Genomic DNA, 18205 nt, shown 5'->3' on the forward strand with positions numbered 1-18205 from the left:
TTCTTCCAGAGGCTCCATGTGGAACAGTGCAAACTCAAGGGGGATCCCCACTGTGCCCCAGCTCGAGTCCATTGAGCTGGCCACAGTCAGCATTCTGGAAGCAGGCTGTTCTCACAGCAGCCAGCCACGGCTGCAGTACCCAGTGCTCCAAATCACCCTTACAGCTCCTCTGCTACAGAACAGGAGGGCGCTTTTGTCACTGTAGAAAGGGGCCTCAGGTTCTTAATCCTTCAGGACAAATGGCTCATTACCGAGGGCAAATAAAATACTATGGCCACTGCATAGAAGCAGGTTCCACGTTACTGCAGCGGAAGTTGCTGTGCTCTAAAAGCTCTATGTTGCTTACAAAACCACATCTTTAGACAGGCTGTTTGACAAGTTGCATTTATTGAAACAGGGTTGCAGTAAGCGGCTGAGTCCACCCATGCCTACAGGAAAGTACAAATCACCTCTCACCACCCCCCCCAGCAGTTTTAGGACCCAGACCCTCTGCTCAGAGCACAGCCAGGCAGTGCTTTGACCCAACACCCACGGGGCCCCCCCAGCAGCAGCGGGGTTTCCTCTGCTCCCCCCCAGTTGTCACTGTAACACTCTGTGGGTCAGTGCTCTGTGAGGAGAGTCACTGCCCGGCAGCTGCACTGCAAGAGCACAACAGTCACAGAGGACACGGGCACAAGTGTGGTTACAAGAAGCTGGAGGGAGGTCAAGAAGGAATGAGTTCCAGTTTTTAAAAGGAAGATTTATTTAACAAGTTTCACTTAGCGCAATACACCTAAAAAGGAAATCACAATACAATGAAAGATTAAATCAAGGCCTCAGAATTTTATACGAACACCAAGACCAAAATCCTAAAGTAGCCGTATTGCGTCTCAACATGTTTCCCCCATTAACTTAAAAAAAAAAAAGCTTTAACATGCCTTACAGGATATTAAAAGAAATAAACTAGAACTAACATGCCAAATGTTCACTTTGATTTTCAGACACAGCTCCTATATTGTTCTTTACAAAAAAGCATGTCTCTTTCAACATGTATTCAAAACAGTGTTGGATGTAATATGGTATAAGAGCAACATTTAACATAATTCAAACAGCTTTAACCTAAATACGCTTACTGCTTAAATACACTCCTACAACAAAACTAACTTGAGAAACGCTCCAAATTGTTTAACAGTTATAGTCTTTACTTGGTTATTACATCCTAGATGAATGTTCATTTCTGTATGTTCAAAAATACTGAACCTGAAAGGTTTTAAAACAATCCTGAATTCACTTACAGTAAAGCATAAATCACAAGCTCATATTGCAAAACTGTTAAACTTAGTTTTTTGTTTTTTTGTTTTTTAAAAAAGATGTGACCAAAAGTCAGCGATTGGTTACATTCCCCAGCCACCACTCATGTTGGACATGTTGGACATGCCGCCCATGCCGTTCACTCCCATGGATGCGCGGTTCCCACTGCTGTAGTAGCTGCTGTTCATGGCGCCCTGGCTCCCGGGGTCTGAGGGGGAAACCGACAGCAGGTTCACAGCTGCCTCAGGCCGACTCGAAGCATCCTTGCCCCAACGCCTGTCCTTGCTGGGCCACCTCGTAAATACCGTCTACCGTGCCCAACGCTGCAAAGTGTCAGTTTACAGCTCCGTACCCGAAGTCAGTTATCGGATGTTCAACCACAGCACGAGCTCTGCATCACCCCCCTTCCCAAGCCAGAGCTTTACCACTGCTCTGGGGGAACAGGGAGGACCCAGCCTCCCATGAGCCCCTCCCCCATTTGTACTGTGTTTAAACAAAGCTGCTCTCCAGCTTTCAGATTAAGAAGTGATCAGAGCAATGCAAGTCTGAGACTGGCATTTCCTGCCCCTTTTAGAATGGTTTTCCACATATCCCCCCCTCAGCTCCCCATTGCAGCTTTGAATTGATCCCCCCCTCCCAATTCCCCAACATTCACAGTAGCCACATCTTTAACTTTCAGAGCCTGTGCTGCCCAGGTTATAACACAACCCTTCAACACCAGTGAAGGGCAATGTTAAGCCAGCTGCACCTGGCCCAATGGAAAGCAGCAAAGAAATGCTCTTACCATAGCCACTCATGCTGCTTTGTCCTCCATATCCTCCTCCGTAACCCCCACTCAGCTGCTGGTTGCCTGGAGCACCGTAACTGGATTGGCTCCCTTCAAGTTAAGGGTAAAAACGTTAAGAACTTGCCGGTCAAGATCTGCTCGTCATCAACAAACCCAACCCTCACCCAACCAACAGCCCCTGCACTCTGGCACTACCTTGCTCACACCAAGGGAAGTTTAACATGCTCAAGGAAAGTGATGGGGTTTCTAAAGACATCCCTGCAATCAAGCAGCAACAAGAACTTTAGAAGTTACTTTTACAATTTCTGTGGACTATACTAAACAGGACTGATCTGCACTGTAACACACCCCAAATGATTTACGCTCGACTTTAAGGAACCTCACACAGGAGTGCTGCCTTTCCAGAAGCACAGCAGCTCATTAACTGGAGTCAGTCATTATGCACATGGCCCTGACAGATTTATTCCTGCTCCAGACTGGTTGTACATCACATCACAGCAATGCTGTGGCTCAAACACAGATAGCTCCATTTAAACAAACAACTGCTCTTCACCTCATCACTTGCCCACACTCCTTTCTCTAGTTTCACTATCAGCATTAGAATTCTACAAACATTTTGTAACCAAATACTATAAAAGCAGTAGTGTATCCACACACCCCCCACCCCAGCACCCTCCAGAAAGGAGCCCTCACAGAAACCAACCCCACCTTCATCTCCGAAACCAGCCCAGCTGGGTGTCAGGAGGGTATCTGTCTTAGAGGCACAACTGCAACAGGCATTTAAGACTTGTGCTGCAAACACACATTTTAAATTTTTAAACAGATTTTGGGTTTTGCCAGAGCAATTCAGACAATTTCTCCCAATTCCAAGTATCTCTCTCTCACCACCAAGACTCAGCTTGAATGGCAGATCACGTGCCACAGATACATCCTCCAACACCAAACTATGTTCTGGTATCCCCAATAGGGAAGGGGAAGGAGAATAAAAAGGACAGGCATCTCCCCGATTTTGCACTACCACACTCTCAAAGGAGCCATTCATCCCACCAGGCACACCACACTCAGCACCACAAATTTATTCAACCTATTAAAGCTCAAATATATTCCAAAAAGACTTATATACCTGGCAACGTGCTAGTGTTCCAATCTTGGACTACCCCTTCCGACTCCTTGACTGTGTAATTAAGACAGAATGTTGAATTTCAGTTTTGATGCCAGGCACACAACAAGGAGGAGCTGTCCAAAACGAGCCAGCTTCCTTCAATAGCAAACGCTTGTTTGTAAGTGCAGTGAGACTGCTACATACCCATTGCTCCCATCATCTGACTACCATAGGCACCACCAGTTCCTCCCGCTGTAGAATTCAGGAAGAGTTCTACATATCTGTGTTCTGGAAGAAGAAAGTTTTCCCATGAGAGCATTTCACACCAAACCCACGCAGCTTGTCTCACTGCAAGTGAAGCTGCAGTGAAATCTTTGGCATTCCAGTTGCAGCAGATGCACTACACTGCAGTGCTGTCAGCTCCACCTCTTCTGAGCAGTCAGACTTACGCATATTTGCTTTGTCTTTGGACATAGCAGCCACTGCGTCCTCATGAGTAGCAAATTCAACATCTGCCTCTCCAGTTACTCTGCCATCTGGTCCAATTTCAATGTGTACTCTTACAGGGTTCAGAGGTGAGAAGAACTACACACAGAACAGTCACACAGATTAAAACGCACCAATGCAACAGTTTGGGTTTACAACAAGCCACTTTCTCCAGAGGAACAGTCCAGCTGCAGTGCAGCTGGCATGTCCCACAAGGAACCCAGGACCTGAAGCCATGCACTGGGGAACAGCATGTGACACTCACGTTGTAGATGTCGTTCTCCGTGGCTCTGTAGGGCAGGCCTCGCATGTGGACGCAGTGGCCGGTCGTGCTCTGGAAGGTGGACGATCCGTCGCCGTACCTGTGGTCCGACATCCCTGCGGAGAAAAGAGTCCATTCTAGGTCTTTCAGATGTATTTGAGTTTCTTTTGGGACATGTCGTAAGTTCAGTTACTGTTCCTATTAGAGATCCTTACCTCTTCCAAATCTATCAGAACCAAACCCATAGCCATCATTATACCCATTGTAGTCATCATAACCTCCATAACCTAGAAACAGATTGGACATGTTCATTTCAACTACACAAAGATCCAAATAAACTTTCATTTCGACTACAGAAAGATCCAAATACACAGTACACACTGCAAACAACGACTACTACAACATTTCATTTCTTCTACAAGAATTAAGGCCAAGGACACATACACAGCTGGGGAAGACACTACCAGGTCCAAGAGTTGCTGCTTTTCAAACAAGCAGCTCCCTGGGCCTCCGTGCACTTACCTCCTCCGTAGGCTCCACGCCTCATTCTCTCCAAGCTACTTCCTCTACCCAGGCTGTTGTAGCCGCGCGTCAGGCCGGGCCTGTCGTACGGACCAGGTCTCTGCATGGCCAACAGCTTGCGCGGAGGGTCATAGTGAGTGCGCACCTCTGCTCGGCTACTCTTGAAGATCTCAATGTACCTACGAGTGTTTGCACAGGGAGAAGTCAGGCTTTGATTCCTTCCACAAACACCTCACAACTTCACATTAAAACAAGCTATTTAGTCATAGCCTTGACACTGGCAGTAATTTTAAGCCAGGTTTCCTTACATTATGTAGGCAATGACATTCTATTATTAGCACTACATTACATTTAAATCAGTGTATTTTCAAGAAATTAAAATTACTGAAGGGTTTATATGCTCCTCATACTTTGCAGTATCCCAACCTTAAGGGTGGGGGAGCAATACTGATTCCCCACCCACCTCCCCCCAATTTAAAATGTTAGTCAAACAATGTAGGAGGGACCAGTGTCCACTCAACTCAGCACTGTTGCTTAAGGCAACGGAAACAGAGGGTTAAAAACCCGATCTCCACCGAGAGTTTAACCCATCAGGATGCCACAAAAAGCTCTGCATGTACTACTGAACCCAGCCTATGCTTCAATGATTCAGCGTAGGCAAAAGGTGCATGCTTCAATGAAAAATAGTCACAAATAAAATCGAATAAAAACCCTTTGTGACAATTTCTTGAAAGCTATGCTTATTACATTGAAGATTAATACAAGTAAGTAAATTTGTTACATTTCAACTTATAAAACAAGTTTAGAAAGTATCACATTTTCTTATGGTAGTAAGAATACTGTGCATGTCTTTAGAGCTAAAGGCAGAATTGGTGCTATTTGAGAAGTTAAAGCCATAGTCTCTCAACTTTGTCATTTCCAAGCTATAGTTTTGAATGCCTGCTATTACTTATTTTCCAAAGCACATTTTAGTTTAGGCCAATTTTATCCTGTATTTTTGGGTAGATTTAACAGTCTGTGCCACACACACTGCAGCAATCAATACCTTTACTCATCACCAAGTTAGAAACCGAAATACTATTTTGATTTGGGTGTTAACACTTTCAGAAGAGAGAATATGGATTTAATTGTTTACCATAAGAAAAGTGACAGAGCCAACCAACCATCCATCCCCACCTGTGCCCTATTCTTTCCTTGTGTTTCTTTAGAGCCTTTTCAGCTATTTCCTGTGAAGCAAACTGCACGAAGGCCTCCCCCGTACTCCTCCCCTGGAAGTCCACCGGCAATGTTATCCCATTTGGCACGATTTCCAACCCTTCAACCCAAGGACAAATAACCCCAGTAGGGGGGCAATATTAACATCACAAGCCCAGTCATGAGTTTTTTCTTATAGCTTTAAAAACACCAGAATTTAAACACTTTTAAGAGAATGGTATGCTGATTCTAGAACACCAGAATAAAAAAAAAAGACATGTCAACAAAGAGCTCCATGATCACATACCATTCAGTTCAGGTTCTTAACCCACCCCGCAGAGCTCAGAAATGCTCTGAGGGTCAGGGACAGCCCCTCAGAGAAGGCATCTAATGCAGGGTGAGTTAAGAACTTCACACATCATTACAAACCTCGGCAATTCTGTGAAAGTATTTAAGATGAACTTTTAAAGAGAACTTAAATTCAAACACAGCAAGTTAAACAGCTTTATATAGAACAAGTAATTTTACTAGAAGTCACTCAGGTAAAATAATTAGTCTTACATAAATATTAAGTTCCAGCATCGTTTTGTTTTTTTTAATCTTTAGCAGTGCTTAATTAAGAAAAAAATCATGAAGTAATTTTAAAGTATTAGTTCCTGAACAGAAGAGACACATTTTGTATACTAAGCACATTAACAATTTATAAAGCTTGAATTACTTCACCATGTAAGAAAAAAAACAGCTTAAAATGCACATGCTTAGAGATTGCTCGTTCATATCACCAATTCAGAAAACAAAAAACAAGTTCTGAGATCGTAAAATTGGAAATATTTCTACTACTTTTAAAGCAAAACAGCAAGCTCAATCATATCTTGTTATAGCAAAGCATTTAGAAATCTAGTATTTCGAAAATAATAACAAGTGAAATCTTAAACAACCAACAGATTTCATTCTTAGACATTTCAACAGTCTAATTCCAGTTTGTAAAACATAAAACAGCTGCAAAAAAAGTAAAAATTAGTCAAAACAAGATATTATCTCTTCATCCATAAAAACTTTGAGCTAGGCAACATCAAGGGTCTGGTAGGTGTTTTTTTCCCCCATAGGAAGAGAAAGGGGCAAACCTGTAAATCTGTACTTGGGTAGAGTTCAGCAGGTTTTCTCTGAATTTCATTCAGTACTAGCTTTATGTTGGGAAGAGGTCATGGGCCCTTACTGAGAACCTGCTCCTCACACAAAGCCCAGTGGTGAGGGTGTTCTACATCCTTCACTGACCAGGGCCAACCAGCCAAGGCTGGGGGTGGAAATATCCTCCCACAGGAACTGTTTATCTTTATCTGGAAGGCGACACTTTTCTACAATCCTTACTTGGAACAATTATGTCCCACCAAATATAAATTCAAATACCTTTTTGGCATTCCCTAAATTATTTAATTATCAAGGACTTTAGGAAGTGATCCAAAGGACTCCTCATGCCCAGAAAACTAGTGAAGAATTGGTTTATTTACTTTGAATACCCATGATAATACTGCTGGAAGTACTACTGGGCAATCCATGCTTGTTTGGTTTGTTGGGGTTATTTTAGCATAAACCAATAGTGCTATAGCTACTACTTTTATCCCACATACCTGAAAAAAACTGTACAATTTCTTCTTTACTACAGCCAAATGGGAGTCCTCTAAGACGTACAAAACCATCATTAGCTGTATCAGGGCTGTTGGGACCAGTATGCTTCAGAACCCAATCCATTTCAACGTTGTTTGACTTGAAAACTGTAAAAGGCACTTAGAATTAATGCATTCTGGAGTAGGGAAGAGTTTTTTAAAAAGTCATTTGCCTTGAAACTAGTCAACTTATGATATGCAAGTCCATTTGTCCTCTCACATGCATTTTAAATAGACAAAAAAAAGCAATTAACCGAAAACCCATCAAGCACAAACACAGCATAGTCAGTTACTAGACCAACTGAATCAAACCTTCAACATATCTGTGTCCCATTGTTTCTCTGTCTTTTTTCAGGGCCAATTTCACATCCTCCTCTGACTCAAGCTCAGCAAATGCTTCTCCACTTGGTCTGCCCTCCCTGGTGTAGATGAAACGGATACCCAAGGCCCCGTTCAGAATTTTGCAATCTGAAAATGAAAGAAGGACAGAATTACCTTAATTATTACAAGAACAGTGTTACTTTGAAAGTCTCAGAGAGCCTAAAAACAAAAAGGTACTGAGTATCAATTATATCAAGACAACAAACCCAGCAGCATTCTCGTTACAACTTTAAAATAACCAATTAACTAAGACACTAACTAAAGTTACCATTCTAGTCTAGCCTACAGATCAATATTAAGGATACCCCTAAAGCTATTTTCAAAGCTTTTCTGCCTGAAGTTGAACACCATCTGCTTTTGATCTTAACTTTCTTATTAGCATGAAATAAGGAATAGTAACAATCAGTGTAAGTGTAATAAACTGAATCAGAACCAAGTCCAATACATCAAATTCCTGAAGCAGTTTTAAAAGCTCCAGTTGCTGCAGAAAGCATATATTCATCACCATGATTTATTACTGCAGAATGCTAATAAAATGGGAAAGGATACACACACTAAACACTTAACAAGAGTCTACTGGGACAATACAAGAACTAAACTAATTTAGCTTCAAAATTCTTGCTTCAGGCTGAACTTTCTCTATAACAAAACCTTCTCCCTCCTGGTTGCTCAAGCAGCAAAGGCAGTCGTGGCAATCCCATCAACTCAGACTAAGCCACTTTGTGTTGAGTTCCCGCTAGCATGAACGTGGCTTTGCATACCAGGTTCTGGCTGAACTTGTTGCACTACAAACTGCACCGGCTACTGAGTATCTCCTGCAACTGCTCACCACAGCACTCCCACTGCCACAGTGTCCCTGGTAGGGACCCAGAACTGACAGCAGAGCCCGGCCCCTCTCCCGCACCTCTTATTCCCCCACAGCCTCACTTACCGGAGAAGAACCTCTGCACCTCCTCGGTGGAGCAGGACCACGGCAGCCCCCGGACTTTCACCACATATCCCTCACTGCTCTCCGAGTTGAGCATCACATTGGGGGTGAGGCTCTGCTCCGTCTCTGCTTCTGTGGTTGCTAGAAAGACCAAAACGGGCCCTTTGAGATGCTGCTCAGCACGGCCGCCACCCGCACCCCCTCAGAGCGCCCGGCGGCCCCCCTGGCCTGTGCCCCGGCCTTCCCTGATCCTCCTCTGCCTCGGGCGCTGCCACCTCACACACACGGCGCCGCTCCCGCCCCCGGCCCGCGCCCTGCCCCTTCCCCGCACGCACACATGGTGGGGCTCCGCGCTGGTTCTAGGGCTCCGAGCCTGATCCGCTGTCCAGAGAGCGCCTAGTCCCGGTCAGGCGGCAGCGAGCGGGCGAGCCTGTGGCGAGAGCGCGCTAGGAAATGGCGGCGGGTGCTCCCGCTTCCGCTGGGCCGGGCCTTCCTCCGCACAAAGAGCGCGGTCCCAGACGCCGCCCTGGCGGGCCCGCGGCCCCCGGCGATGGCGCAGCGCCCGCGGCCGGTTCGCAAAGAGCAGCGTGTGGCGAGCGGGTACCGAGCACCGCGAGCCCCGCGCCGAGCACGGGACCGGCAGCGGCGTGGCCGGGGCGGGTATGGGGCGCGTGTGCCCCGGTAGTGCCCGGCCCCGCCCCCGAGACCCCGCGCGCCGCCTGTGCGCATGCGCCGCCCGCCCGCCGCGCCGAACAAAGCCCCGGCCCCGCGCGGCCTGGGCGCCGCTGGCCGCGCTGCGCGTGCCCCGCGCGCTGCCGCCCCCGCCCCGGCCCGGCGCGGCGCGGACAGCGGAGCGCTCTGGCTGCACACACCGTGCGTGGGAACTAGCACTTACCAGCTTCAAAGGCTGACGCTACCCCACGTGAAACAATCTGCTCGCTTCGGTCACTGAAGCCTGGTGTGTTTGGAGGAGATGGGGAAAGAAGAGACAATGGGTCACAATTATCATAAAAGAACGGAAAAGTTATTTCCCTCCCATTTCCTCCAAACACACCAGACCTAGCTAGATTTCACCTTGAATCTCAGTATTACCGAGGAGGAAAGGGTAAACTGGAATAACTCGTCATCTAAGAATCCTCCACCCCCTTCCCCCTTGGACAGTCAGCTCACGTTTCAACTTAGTCTACGCAGGTGATAGAGGACCCAGGCCTGGAATTAAGCAGGCTCCTAGAGCCCCGACACAGGTATTTGGAGCCCAGAAGCTGCTCTGAATAGTCTCCAGATGAACACCATACGTCCACGAGTCAGTCAGTACGAAAACAGACTATGAGTCTACACTGCCTCATCTGTCACGTAACTGTTTAATGTGTTCCGGACTAACAACTACCCCACCCCCACAGCTGGAGGCTTTTTTATTTTTTTTTAAGTGCATGCTCAAGCTTATGTAAATAAATCAAACAACACGGTGAACTCGTTTACAGAAATGCAAATTAGATCAGTAAGTGGAACCGTGCTACAGTCACTTCCTGCACAAAGCTCTCTTCTCCATTTCACTTGCCGAACGCCCATTTTGTAACACCGCGGCGGCAGGAGCTGGGAAGGAGCGGGGCAGCAGCGGCGGGGGAGGGGGCAGCGCCTCCGCCTCTTCCCGGGGAGGACTGGCGGGAAGCGGCCATCCCGCCCACCCGCCTAGGCGGGACGCTAAAAGTGCGCTGGAGCAGCTGGGAACCCTTTGAGTTTCCCGCTCGGCACTGCCATGTCTACCCCCGCCAAGCGGCACTGCCAGAGCCCCGCCGGCTCCCTCGAATCCAGCTTCCAGAAGCGCATCAGGAAGATTTCCATCGAGGGGAACATCGGTGAGCTCGGCGGTGCGGCAGGCGGCTCAGGGTGGTGGGGGACGCCGGGGAGAGGAGGAGGAGGGGGGGGAGGCCGAGAGCACCCCAAGGGGCTGGGATGCCGGGGAGACTGCGGGACAGAGAGGGACGGCTGCGGCGCTTGTCCCCCCGGTTCTGCGGGCAGCGGGGGTTCAGCAGGGAGAGCCGCACCCGGAGCAAGGCTGGGGCGGGTGGGGAGCTCCCCGGGGCAGGGCGCCCATCAGCCACTCCAGGGCGCGGGGCGGGCACGGGAGCACAAAGCCCCGGTGCCCCCGGGCCCGCAGCGCTCGTTGGCGCCCGCCCGCCCGCGCCCAGGCCCAGCGCCTGCGCGGCCGCTGCCTCGCTCCCGGCTCAAGCTCCGCCCACCGCGGCAGCTCCTAAAATGTCGGCTGCTCCTCGGCCGCCCTTATCGCCCGCCCGCCCGGCCGGGCGCGGCCCCTCTGGCGCTGCAGATTAGCGCTGTTTGCTTCTCGGCGCACCCCGCCGGGCCCGCGCCCCGAACAGCCGCCAGCAACCATCAAACTGCCCCCTGACCATCAGCAGCCCCAGAGCAATAAACCCCCCAACCCTTTGTGAACTGCCTAATCTTCCGCAGCTGCGGGGAAGTCAACGTTTGTCAGGCTGCTGGAGAAACACAGCGATGAGTGGGAGATCATCCCCGAGCCCATCGCTAAGTGGTGCAACATCCAGACAGCCGAGGATGAGTATGAGGTAGGTGCGCAGGATTTCGGCCGAAAGAAACTGCAGGGAGAGTTCCACAGCCAGGGAGCTATGCCAAAATCCAGCTATACTTAGTCTTCAGCAGCCAGAGTCATCCCCACTATCATACCACAGTTGGTCAGGCACTCAAATTGTGAAGGAAAGATACTACTGATTATATAGTTCAAATCACATCTCCTGCTCCACGGGAATCACACTAAAATCTGGGACAAACTACTCAAAGAAGCAGTCATGAAAACCACCGTCACCTGAGGAAAAAAGTCTCTTATGCCTAAGAGATTTATGCCTAAGCATTTTTTTAGCAATAAAAAGCCAAGAATTCTTACCTAAACGTATCAGAATTCTGGATTGAGAAATTGCAGTACACTCATATAACTTTTTTCTTGCCTTCTAGGAACTTTCAACATCTCAGAAGAGCGGAGGAAACTTACTTCAAATGCTGTATGATAAACCCACAAGATGGGCTTACACATTTCAGACTTATGCTTGCTTGAGCCGAGTAAAAGCACAATTAAAACCTGTCTCAGCCAAGCTACATGAAGCAGAGCATCCAGTGCAATTTTTTGAGAGATCTGTGTACAGTGACAGGTAATTACTCTCACAGCACACCAAGAACTCACATCAACAGCTTCCAGGTCTTTAAAGACATGGAGCTAAGGAAGCACTTCATACTTAAACTAGTATCTGCAAAGGAGCAGATTAAGGCTTTTTTTTCAATACCATCATTCTGTTCTAATGACCAATGTTTTATTAGTTCACTTCTGTCATTCCTGGCATGAGACTTGATGTCTTTCATTGCAGATACGTGTTTGCTTCTAACCTGTTCGAGTCTGGAAACATTAATGAAACAGAGTGGTCTATTTATCAGGACTGGCACACATGGCTTTTGAATCAGTTTCAATCAGATATAGAGCTGGACGGCATGATCTATCTCAGAACCACACCTCAGGTATGCTCACTAAAAATGGAGGTGCTTCAGTTGCAATTTCCTTTTCCAGAGGCTTAAGAGGGTACAAAAAAGTTATTCTAGATTCAACTCGTTTATGTGCAGTCAAGCATTTAAAATTAATTCTCACTAATGTCTAGCATTAGTCCTTCCAAGTTAAGGGCCACTTGATCGGTTTAGCTGATTTAACCTACAACACATGATTAGTGACCAGGCTTGTACTTTTTTTTTTTTTTCCCCAGAAATGCATGGAAAGGCTACAGACAAGGGGAAGAGAAGAGGAGCAAGGAATTGAGCTTGAGTATTTGGAAAACCTGCACTATAAACATGAAACCTGGCTTTATGAAAGGACAATGAGGTAGGAATCCATTTTCTGTAGCAAGTTTCAACTTGCAGGCAAGTTCTAGTTTCTACCTTAAGCTTTAGTTTTATCAAGTTTAGCGTAAGTCTAGCTTCACTCAGGCAGTTGCATAAACTTATATTTACACCCACGTCAGGTTTCAAGAGATGGAACTTAATCTAATTGAAAATCTTTGTAAGCATTAGCCTTAACTAGGAAGCTTTACAGTTGTAACTCCAGCAAGGATATGGATTTTACTAATTGGAAGGACTCAGGAACAGGACACCTAAAATGGTGCGCAGGGGCCAATCACATACATTTCTCACCACGCAGTTTCTCTGTTGCAATTTAAGGGGCAGACAAGGCCCCAACTACCTTTAAACTAGCAGGACTGTATTTCAACGAAGTTTAAATATTAATCCTAACTTCAATTTGAACAATGATCAGAAAGGCTATTGGCAGACCTGTAAATACAAGAAACCTATTTAGCAACTGAGTGATCTCTGCACACCTTCCCTGAACTTCCTTATTGACTCTTACTGGCTTTCCCATCTAAGGAATCTCTGAACATAAAAGCAGACTCTAGATTTTGCCCTTGAGGAGTCCAAAATATTCTACCGAATGGGAAGCATTACAATTCCAGGAAAAGTACATTATCAGTTTGATCTGCTTACTGAAGTTTCACATAGGATGACCCAAATGCTTAGGAGACAGAAAGTAGTACATAGCGTGGAATTTTGGGAATGTTTATGTTGTGAACTCATTCCAAACTCGTAAGCAAGCACTTCCTGTGTTTGTAATAGGAACACTGAAGTGTGCAAGCACAAGTCAGAATGTTGTTCAGCACACGTACTGCATTTTAGAAATGCTTTCCACACTCAGAAGAAAGAATACTGCTCCCATCTGTTCCTAAACTGGAGCCAAAATAGTCTTGCTTATGTCCAAGACGTTTTAAAGACTAGTCTTGTAACATGTTAAAAAGGTCATCCTTATGAAAGGAAGCTTTAAAAATGCATCTTGGTAAGTGGATTAGGTGAGGGAGACACAGGGCAAGGGAAATTTTGAAAAAAATACTCCACCTTACAAAACCAGTTCCTGGTAACTGATTCCCCAACAAAAATGAGGGAAAAGAAATTGAAGTAAAAAGTACCTTCTCCCCCTTGTACATTACAGATAGATACTAAGAGTCCAGATTTGCGAAATACAGGAAGAGCAATTAAGGGCAAACTAGACATGGGCTTTACATTTAAGTTATGGGCACCAGTTTTAACATCTCAGGTGCATGTGGTAATCAAAAGCAGGGGTCTTGAATGCACAGTATTTCACATGGTTTTTACTCAAACTTATGTTCTTCCTAACAGAGTTGATTTTGAGAACATAAAGGAGATTCCTATCCTAGTTCTGGATGTTAATAAGGATTTTAAGAACGATAAAATTAAACAAGAGTACCTGATTGATAAAGTAAGTATCTAAAGCATTGGGCGGCGGGGGGGGTGTACCTGCTTTTCTTCTGCAGTTATCTCGCAAGTAGTAACACTTCCAAAGTTGGGAGGGAGAGTAAATAACCATTTGAGGAGACAAGGTGGTAATAAAGAAGTCACTTCAGTCAAAGTGATGTTTACCAGCTCTAATGAACGGCAAGACTTGGGAAGTAAATGCCAAAAGAAATTCTGGTGGAGTAGTTTAGCTAGTTCATGGGGGAAAAAAAAACTCCACCTAATACTTAAAAGCATGAGGAAGTGCTCTCTCCTAGCAAACCCCATAAACCATTTTCCTCATCTTGTTCTGGGTCATCAATCTGAGATTACTGAAGAATGACTCCTATAAGCCAAGACTAATTCCCTCAATTAAACAGCTCTAAATAAACTGGGAAGGGGAGCACAAGGATCAGCTGTGGATATATTTGTCATAACACCTTCAAGAAACCAGCAATTAATAGCTTAGTTTTGAACAGACACTCAGACATGCCATCTTCTACCTTGCCCCTCTGAAAGGCTATATGCATTTCAGGTCGTAAATTTAGGAGCAAAACATGATTGGAAAAATATAGTAACAAACAATTTATTCCCAAATAAAGGGAAAAGACTGGTACTTTTGCTTTTAATGCGCCAAATAATAGATTTTTTTTTTGATAGGTCAAGTCGTTCCTGACTTCTTTAGAAGATGAAAATTAATTCGAATAACAAGTACCTGAAGTCCACCTAACAACCTGTGTGTTCAAAAATTTACTTTAAACAAATGCATTATCTCTATAGCTCATTTTAAAGCAAGCCTGAAATGTAAAAACAGAGTTCGGTGTTTATGGTTGTTTTTTTTTTCTCTGAGCTCTGTGGGTTTTAATAGATTTTTTTGTAAAGCTAAAAAGAATAAATATGTGGTGCTTTGATAATATTTTTTCCTGTATATTCTCTGCTATTTAATAAAGATTTAAAAGTCCTACTGCCTCTCGAGTGTCTCTCCCCACGGGGCAGCTCAGCGGTTGTCAGAGGCCGACACCCAGTAAACAGATAGCAGGCGCCGAGCAGGGTTGTTTTGCAATAGCTGGCACGGGTTCACCATTTTAAGACGAGACTGTTATGGCGTCCAGAAACCTTTCCTTTCAACTTCTGCTTTAGTGAGTAACCGTTTCCACCGGATTTACGCTACTTAATGCTGGACATTAGACCTGCAATAAACTGTAATTCACGCTTATCTCGTTGGCGATCTCACGCCCACCCCCCCGGCACGGGGAGGGCCGGCGGGCGCGGCGGCGGAGGCGGGACAGCGACCCCGAGGAGCCCCCGCGGCCCCGCCCGGCACGACGCAGGCGGGGGGGGGAGCGAGCGGCGCACGCGGCCGGGCCCGTCCCCGCCGCCCCCACCCCCCTCCCCCGCGCCACCGTGAGGCCTCCGCGGCACCGGGCCCGGGAGAACCGCACCACGAGGGCCCGAGAGCCCATCCCCGCCCTCCCCCGTTCCCTCCCGCCACCCCCTCCCCGCCCGCCATCGCCAGGCCTTACCCAGGCCGGGGATCTCGCCCTCGGTCTCCTCGGTGTGACAAGGGTCCATCTTGGCCGCGCCTTCCCCGCAGGGGCCGCGAGAAGAACAAAGCTGGGCGGGGGCGCTGAGGCGCTGCGCGAACAGAAACAAAAATCTCAGCGGCGGCCGAAGCGGAGGTCAGGAAAGGCAGCTCGGGGCTCGGCCGGGGGTTTCTCGGCGATCCCGTGGGGATGGGCCGCGATGCAGCTGCCGGCGCTCCCGGTACCCCCCGCTCGCTCGGGCTGCGCAGCGCCCGCTCCGCGCCTATAAATGGCCGCCGGCCGCGCAGCGCCGCGAGCTGACGTCACGCGCCGCCCGCCCCCGCCAGCCAATGGCCGCGTGACAAATTGAACGCAGCCAGTCACGTCCGGCCCCCCGCGCGCGCGGTGCGGGGGGCGGGGGGGGAGGGGGGGAATAATGGAGGGGGGAGCGCGCGACTGCCCCGGGGGTCCCGCGAGACCCTGCGCGCCCCCTGCGCGCCCCCTGCCCGCCGGGGACCCAGGTTCGAGTCCTCGGGGACCCACGTTCGAGTCTCTGCCCCCCGGCCTCGGCTCCGGTTCGAGTCCCGCCCCCGCCCGTTCCGCTCCCCGGTTCCCGAACATGGCGGCGGCATCGTTCCTCCTCCCCACACCCGCCCCGCCGCCCCCAACCGGTCCCCGTGCCCCCGGCACCCCCCGCTCACGGCGAGCTGCGGCCGCGGGGCTCCGGCGGCGATCGGCGGCTCCGCGCACTGCAGCACCGCCCGCCGCTCGTGTCAGCTGGGCTGGGCTCCGCCTCCCGCCGCGGCGGGGGCCGGGCACGGCGGGGCCGGCGGGGCCTGGTCGGGGAGGCCTCGGGGGCTCTCCCGGAGCTTCGAGGGCCGCCGTGTGGCGGCCCGGGCGTGGGGAGCGCGGCCCGGCCCGGGCAGGCCCCGCTCAGGCGCTGCTGGGGCTTGGCGCAGGAGGTTCCTGTGCTGGAGCTGCCCCTGGAATCCTCGAGTGGGTGCTGGGAATGGCCGCTTTTCACGTGCCCTCTGCGCCCTCACACTGCGCTCTCCCAACCGCACCGACCGTCTCCACAAAGAACCATGAGCTGAAGCAACTTCAGGTTAAAATAGCTGCAAGGGAGCCTTGCTGTGGGATTGAACAGATACGAGGTGACCTTAGGACTGTGGAGGTGTGGTACCGACTCCGAGCTTTGTTTCTGGCCGAGTGTTAGTGGGTGTATAGCAAATCTCTTTGCTAATCCCCGTCGAGGCCTTTGCATTTCTAGCAGTGAGATAATGATAAATTTTGGCTTTTTACAGTGCATATTAATAGTCATACACTGGGATACACTTACTATGTGCCATTTCATTAGTCCTGATTGGTATTTTTAGTCCCCATTACTGCATTTGAAGAAGAACTGAAAATGGATTTTCTGTTGTTTATGCATCATGATCCATGTGATTAAATGGCTTTAAAGAGAGCTGTAATGGCTGTTCTCTTGCTATCTAACTTAGTGAGAAATAAAGCTTGATTTGCCTAATATTGTCTTGATCTTATGTTTATTTAGGTAAACAGGATTCTGATGTAAGACCTCTCTTCAGAGGTCTCTTAGGAAATTAAAATCATCCTGTGTTCACACTGACAAGAAGTTCTGGCTATCCTTCCAGTGTTAGAAGAAAGGTCATATGACTTTCTTCTGCAAAATGTAACTGCTACTAATCTTAGGCAAAAAACTCAGCCTGCCTTTGACCTATCCCACAGTAAGTTTGGTACAGCCACTTCCAAGGGAAAAAGATGGCTGTGAGCAGCAGGGGCAAGGAAAGATGCAAACAGCTATCAGAAGAGTTGTGATTAGCCAATGTATAGGCTGTGTTTGAAAGACAAAAATAATTAACAATTCAAGTGGAATTACCGCTAACAGAGCAGCCCTTTTCCTCAGAGGCCCTGGCTGGTTAAGTGCTTTTGCACATGGGGGTGGTCCCATGGTATGTGAGCTTTTGCACAGAGGGAGACAGGAGATGAAAATCTTCCTGAAAATATTGGTATAGGATCTTCCTTCCGTGATTTCTTCTAGGATTCAGGCATCATGTTTACCTGGTGTTTTTGTTCTATGGTATGAACCTAACACATGCACCTTCCCCTCCCAACAGGCCCAGCTGAGCTCCGGTGTGTCTGTCACAGCTTATGCTGAAGCTCTGGGTGCATGTTTTTTCCTACGGCTTTATTTTACTTCAGAAGTTCACTGTTTCATTCCTGCAATAGGGAAAGGCACACTTGCTGCCCAGACAGGGCAGGGGAGAGGAGCTGCTCTCATTTTCCCATTTGCATTCCCAGAAGGTTTTGCCTCACTCAAGTCAGCTGGGGGAGTGAGGGCCATAATCCAAGCCAAGCTCAGCCTGCTGGGTGTTTTAAGTGCATCAGGTAGAAAATGGGCAAAGAGGTGGTCTGCAGAGTAGAAATCTGCCATATAGTCACAGCCCCTGTGCAACATCCCAAATTCCCTACAGGTACATGAAGCCCCAGTCCAGCCTGCAGAGAGATGCGTAAAGCTGAGTACACATGTGGAGTGTTAAGCTGGACTGAAGTAAAGCTCTTGAAACCTGCTACCTGCTCAAGAATTTTCTGTTTTATATCAGTCTGTCTTTGTTATCTTGCTTGCACTTCTTTCCAGAGCAAGAAAGTAATGAAGGAAATCTGCAGCTCTGGTATGAGGGTTCCGTAGTCAT

At 48.0% G+C, this 18205-nt stretch overlaps 2 protein-coding genes across 13 annotated transcripts; one reads left to right on the top strand and one right to left on the bottom strand.

The window, feature by feature from the left end:
* Positions 1 to 714: 714 nt before the first annotated feature.
* Positions 715 to 16283, bottom strand: HNRNPH1 (heterogeneous nuclear ribonucleoprotein H1). 11 transcript variants are annotated; one of them, XM_066197211.1, is made up of 16 exons: positions 16196 to 16283; positions 15495 to 15606; positions 9512 to 9571; positions 8620 to 8757; positions 7620 to 7775; positions 7272 to 7415; positions 5626 to 5764; positions 4450 to 4628; positions 4143 to 4214; positions 3931 to 4064; positions 3629 to 3764; positions 3384 to 3467; positions 3201 to 3251; positions 2786 to 2869; positions 2075 to 2167; positions 715 to 1498 (listed from the first exon to the last, which is right to left on the bottom strand). In XM_066197211.1, exons 2-16 carry the CDS (start codon positions 15541 to 15543, stop codon positions 1374 to 1376), a joined length of 1644 nt encoding a protein of 547 aa, XP_066053308.1. In that variant the 5' UTR covers positions 15544 to 15606; positions 16196 to 16283; the 3' UTR covers positions 715 to 1373. The 11 variants fall into 11 exon arrangements, with proteins under 11 accessions (XP_066053308.1, XP_066053318.1, XP_066053310.1 ...); XM_066197221.1 differs by lacking the exon at positions 16196 to 16283 and adding an exon at positions 2273 to 2335 and having other exon boundaries at positions 15495 to 15764; XM_066197213.1 differs by lacking the exon at positions 16196 to 16283 and having other exon boundaries at positions 3931 to 4043; positions 15495 to 15764.
* LOC136297364 (deoxycytidine kinase 2) lies at positions 9638 to 14932 on the top strand. 2 transcript variants are annotated; one of them, XM_066197222.1, is made up of 7 exons: positions 9638 to 10472; positions 11086 to 11201; positions 11605 to 11798; positions 12012 to 12159; positions 12399 to 12514; positions 13858 to 13957; positions 14632 to 14932. In XM_066197222.1, exons 1-7 carry the CDS (start codon positions 10373 to 10375, stop codon positions 14668 to 14670), a joined length of 813 nt encoding a protein of 270 aa, XP_066053319.1. In that variant the 5' UTR covers positions 9638 to 10372; the 3' UTR covers positions 14671 to 14932. The 2 variants fall into 2 exon arrangements, with proteins under 2 accessions (XP_066053319.1, XP_066053320.1); XM_066197223.1 differs by lacking the exon at positions 11086 to 11201 and having other exon boundaries at positions 10367 to 10472.
* Positions 16284 to 18205: the final 1922 nt, after the last annotated feature.

Source organism: Chamaea fasciata, unplaced genomic scaffold (assembly GCF_029207755.1).
Source record: "Chamaea fasciata isolate MVZ Bird 193981 ecotype frontalis unplaced genomic scaffold, bChaFas1.0.hap1 SCAF_15, whole genome shotgun sequence".
Lineage (NCBI taxonomy): Eukaryota > Metazoa > Chordata > Aves > Passeriformes > Sylviidae > Chamaea > Chamaea fasciata.

What these genes read in the sequence shown, in the direction of transcription:
- LOC136297364 (XM_066197222.1), top strand. Translation starts at nt 10,373, where the DNA reads ATGTCTACCCCCGCCAAGCGGCACTGCCAGAGCCCCGCCGGCTCCCTC. An exon ending in CAGCCGAGGATGAGTATGAG is followed by an intron (nt 11,202 to 11,604) that starts GTAGGTGCGCAG and finishes CTTGCCTTCTAG; the next exon opens with GAACTTTCAACATCTCAGAA. An exon ending in AAGAGTACCTGATTGATAAA is followed by an intron (nt 13,958 to 14,631) that starts GTAAGTATCTAA and finishes TTTTTTTGATAG; the next exon opens with GTCAAGTCGTTCCTGACTTC.
- HNRNPH1 (XM_066197221.1), bottom strand. Translation starts at nt 15,543, where the DNA reads ATGGACCCTTGTCACACCGAGGAGACCGAGGGCGAGATCCCCGGCCTG. An exon ending in CGGAGAACGACATCTACAAC is followed by an intron (nt 3,765 to 3,930) that starts GTGAGTGTCACA and finishes TTCTGTGTGTAG; the next exon opens with TTCTTCTCACCTCTGAACCC. An exon ending in TCAGATGATGGGAGCAATGG is followed by an intron (nt 3,252 to 3,383) that starts GTATGTAGCAGT and finishes TTAATTACACAG; the next exon opens with TCAAGGAGTCGGAAGGGGTA.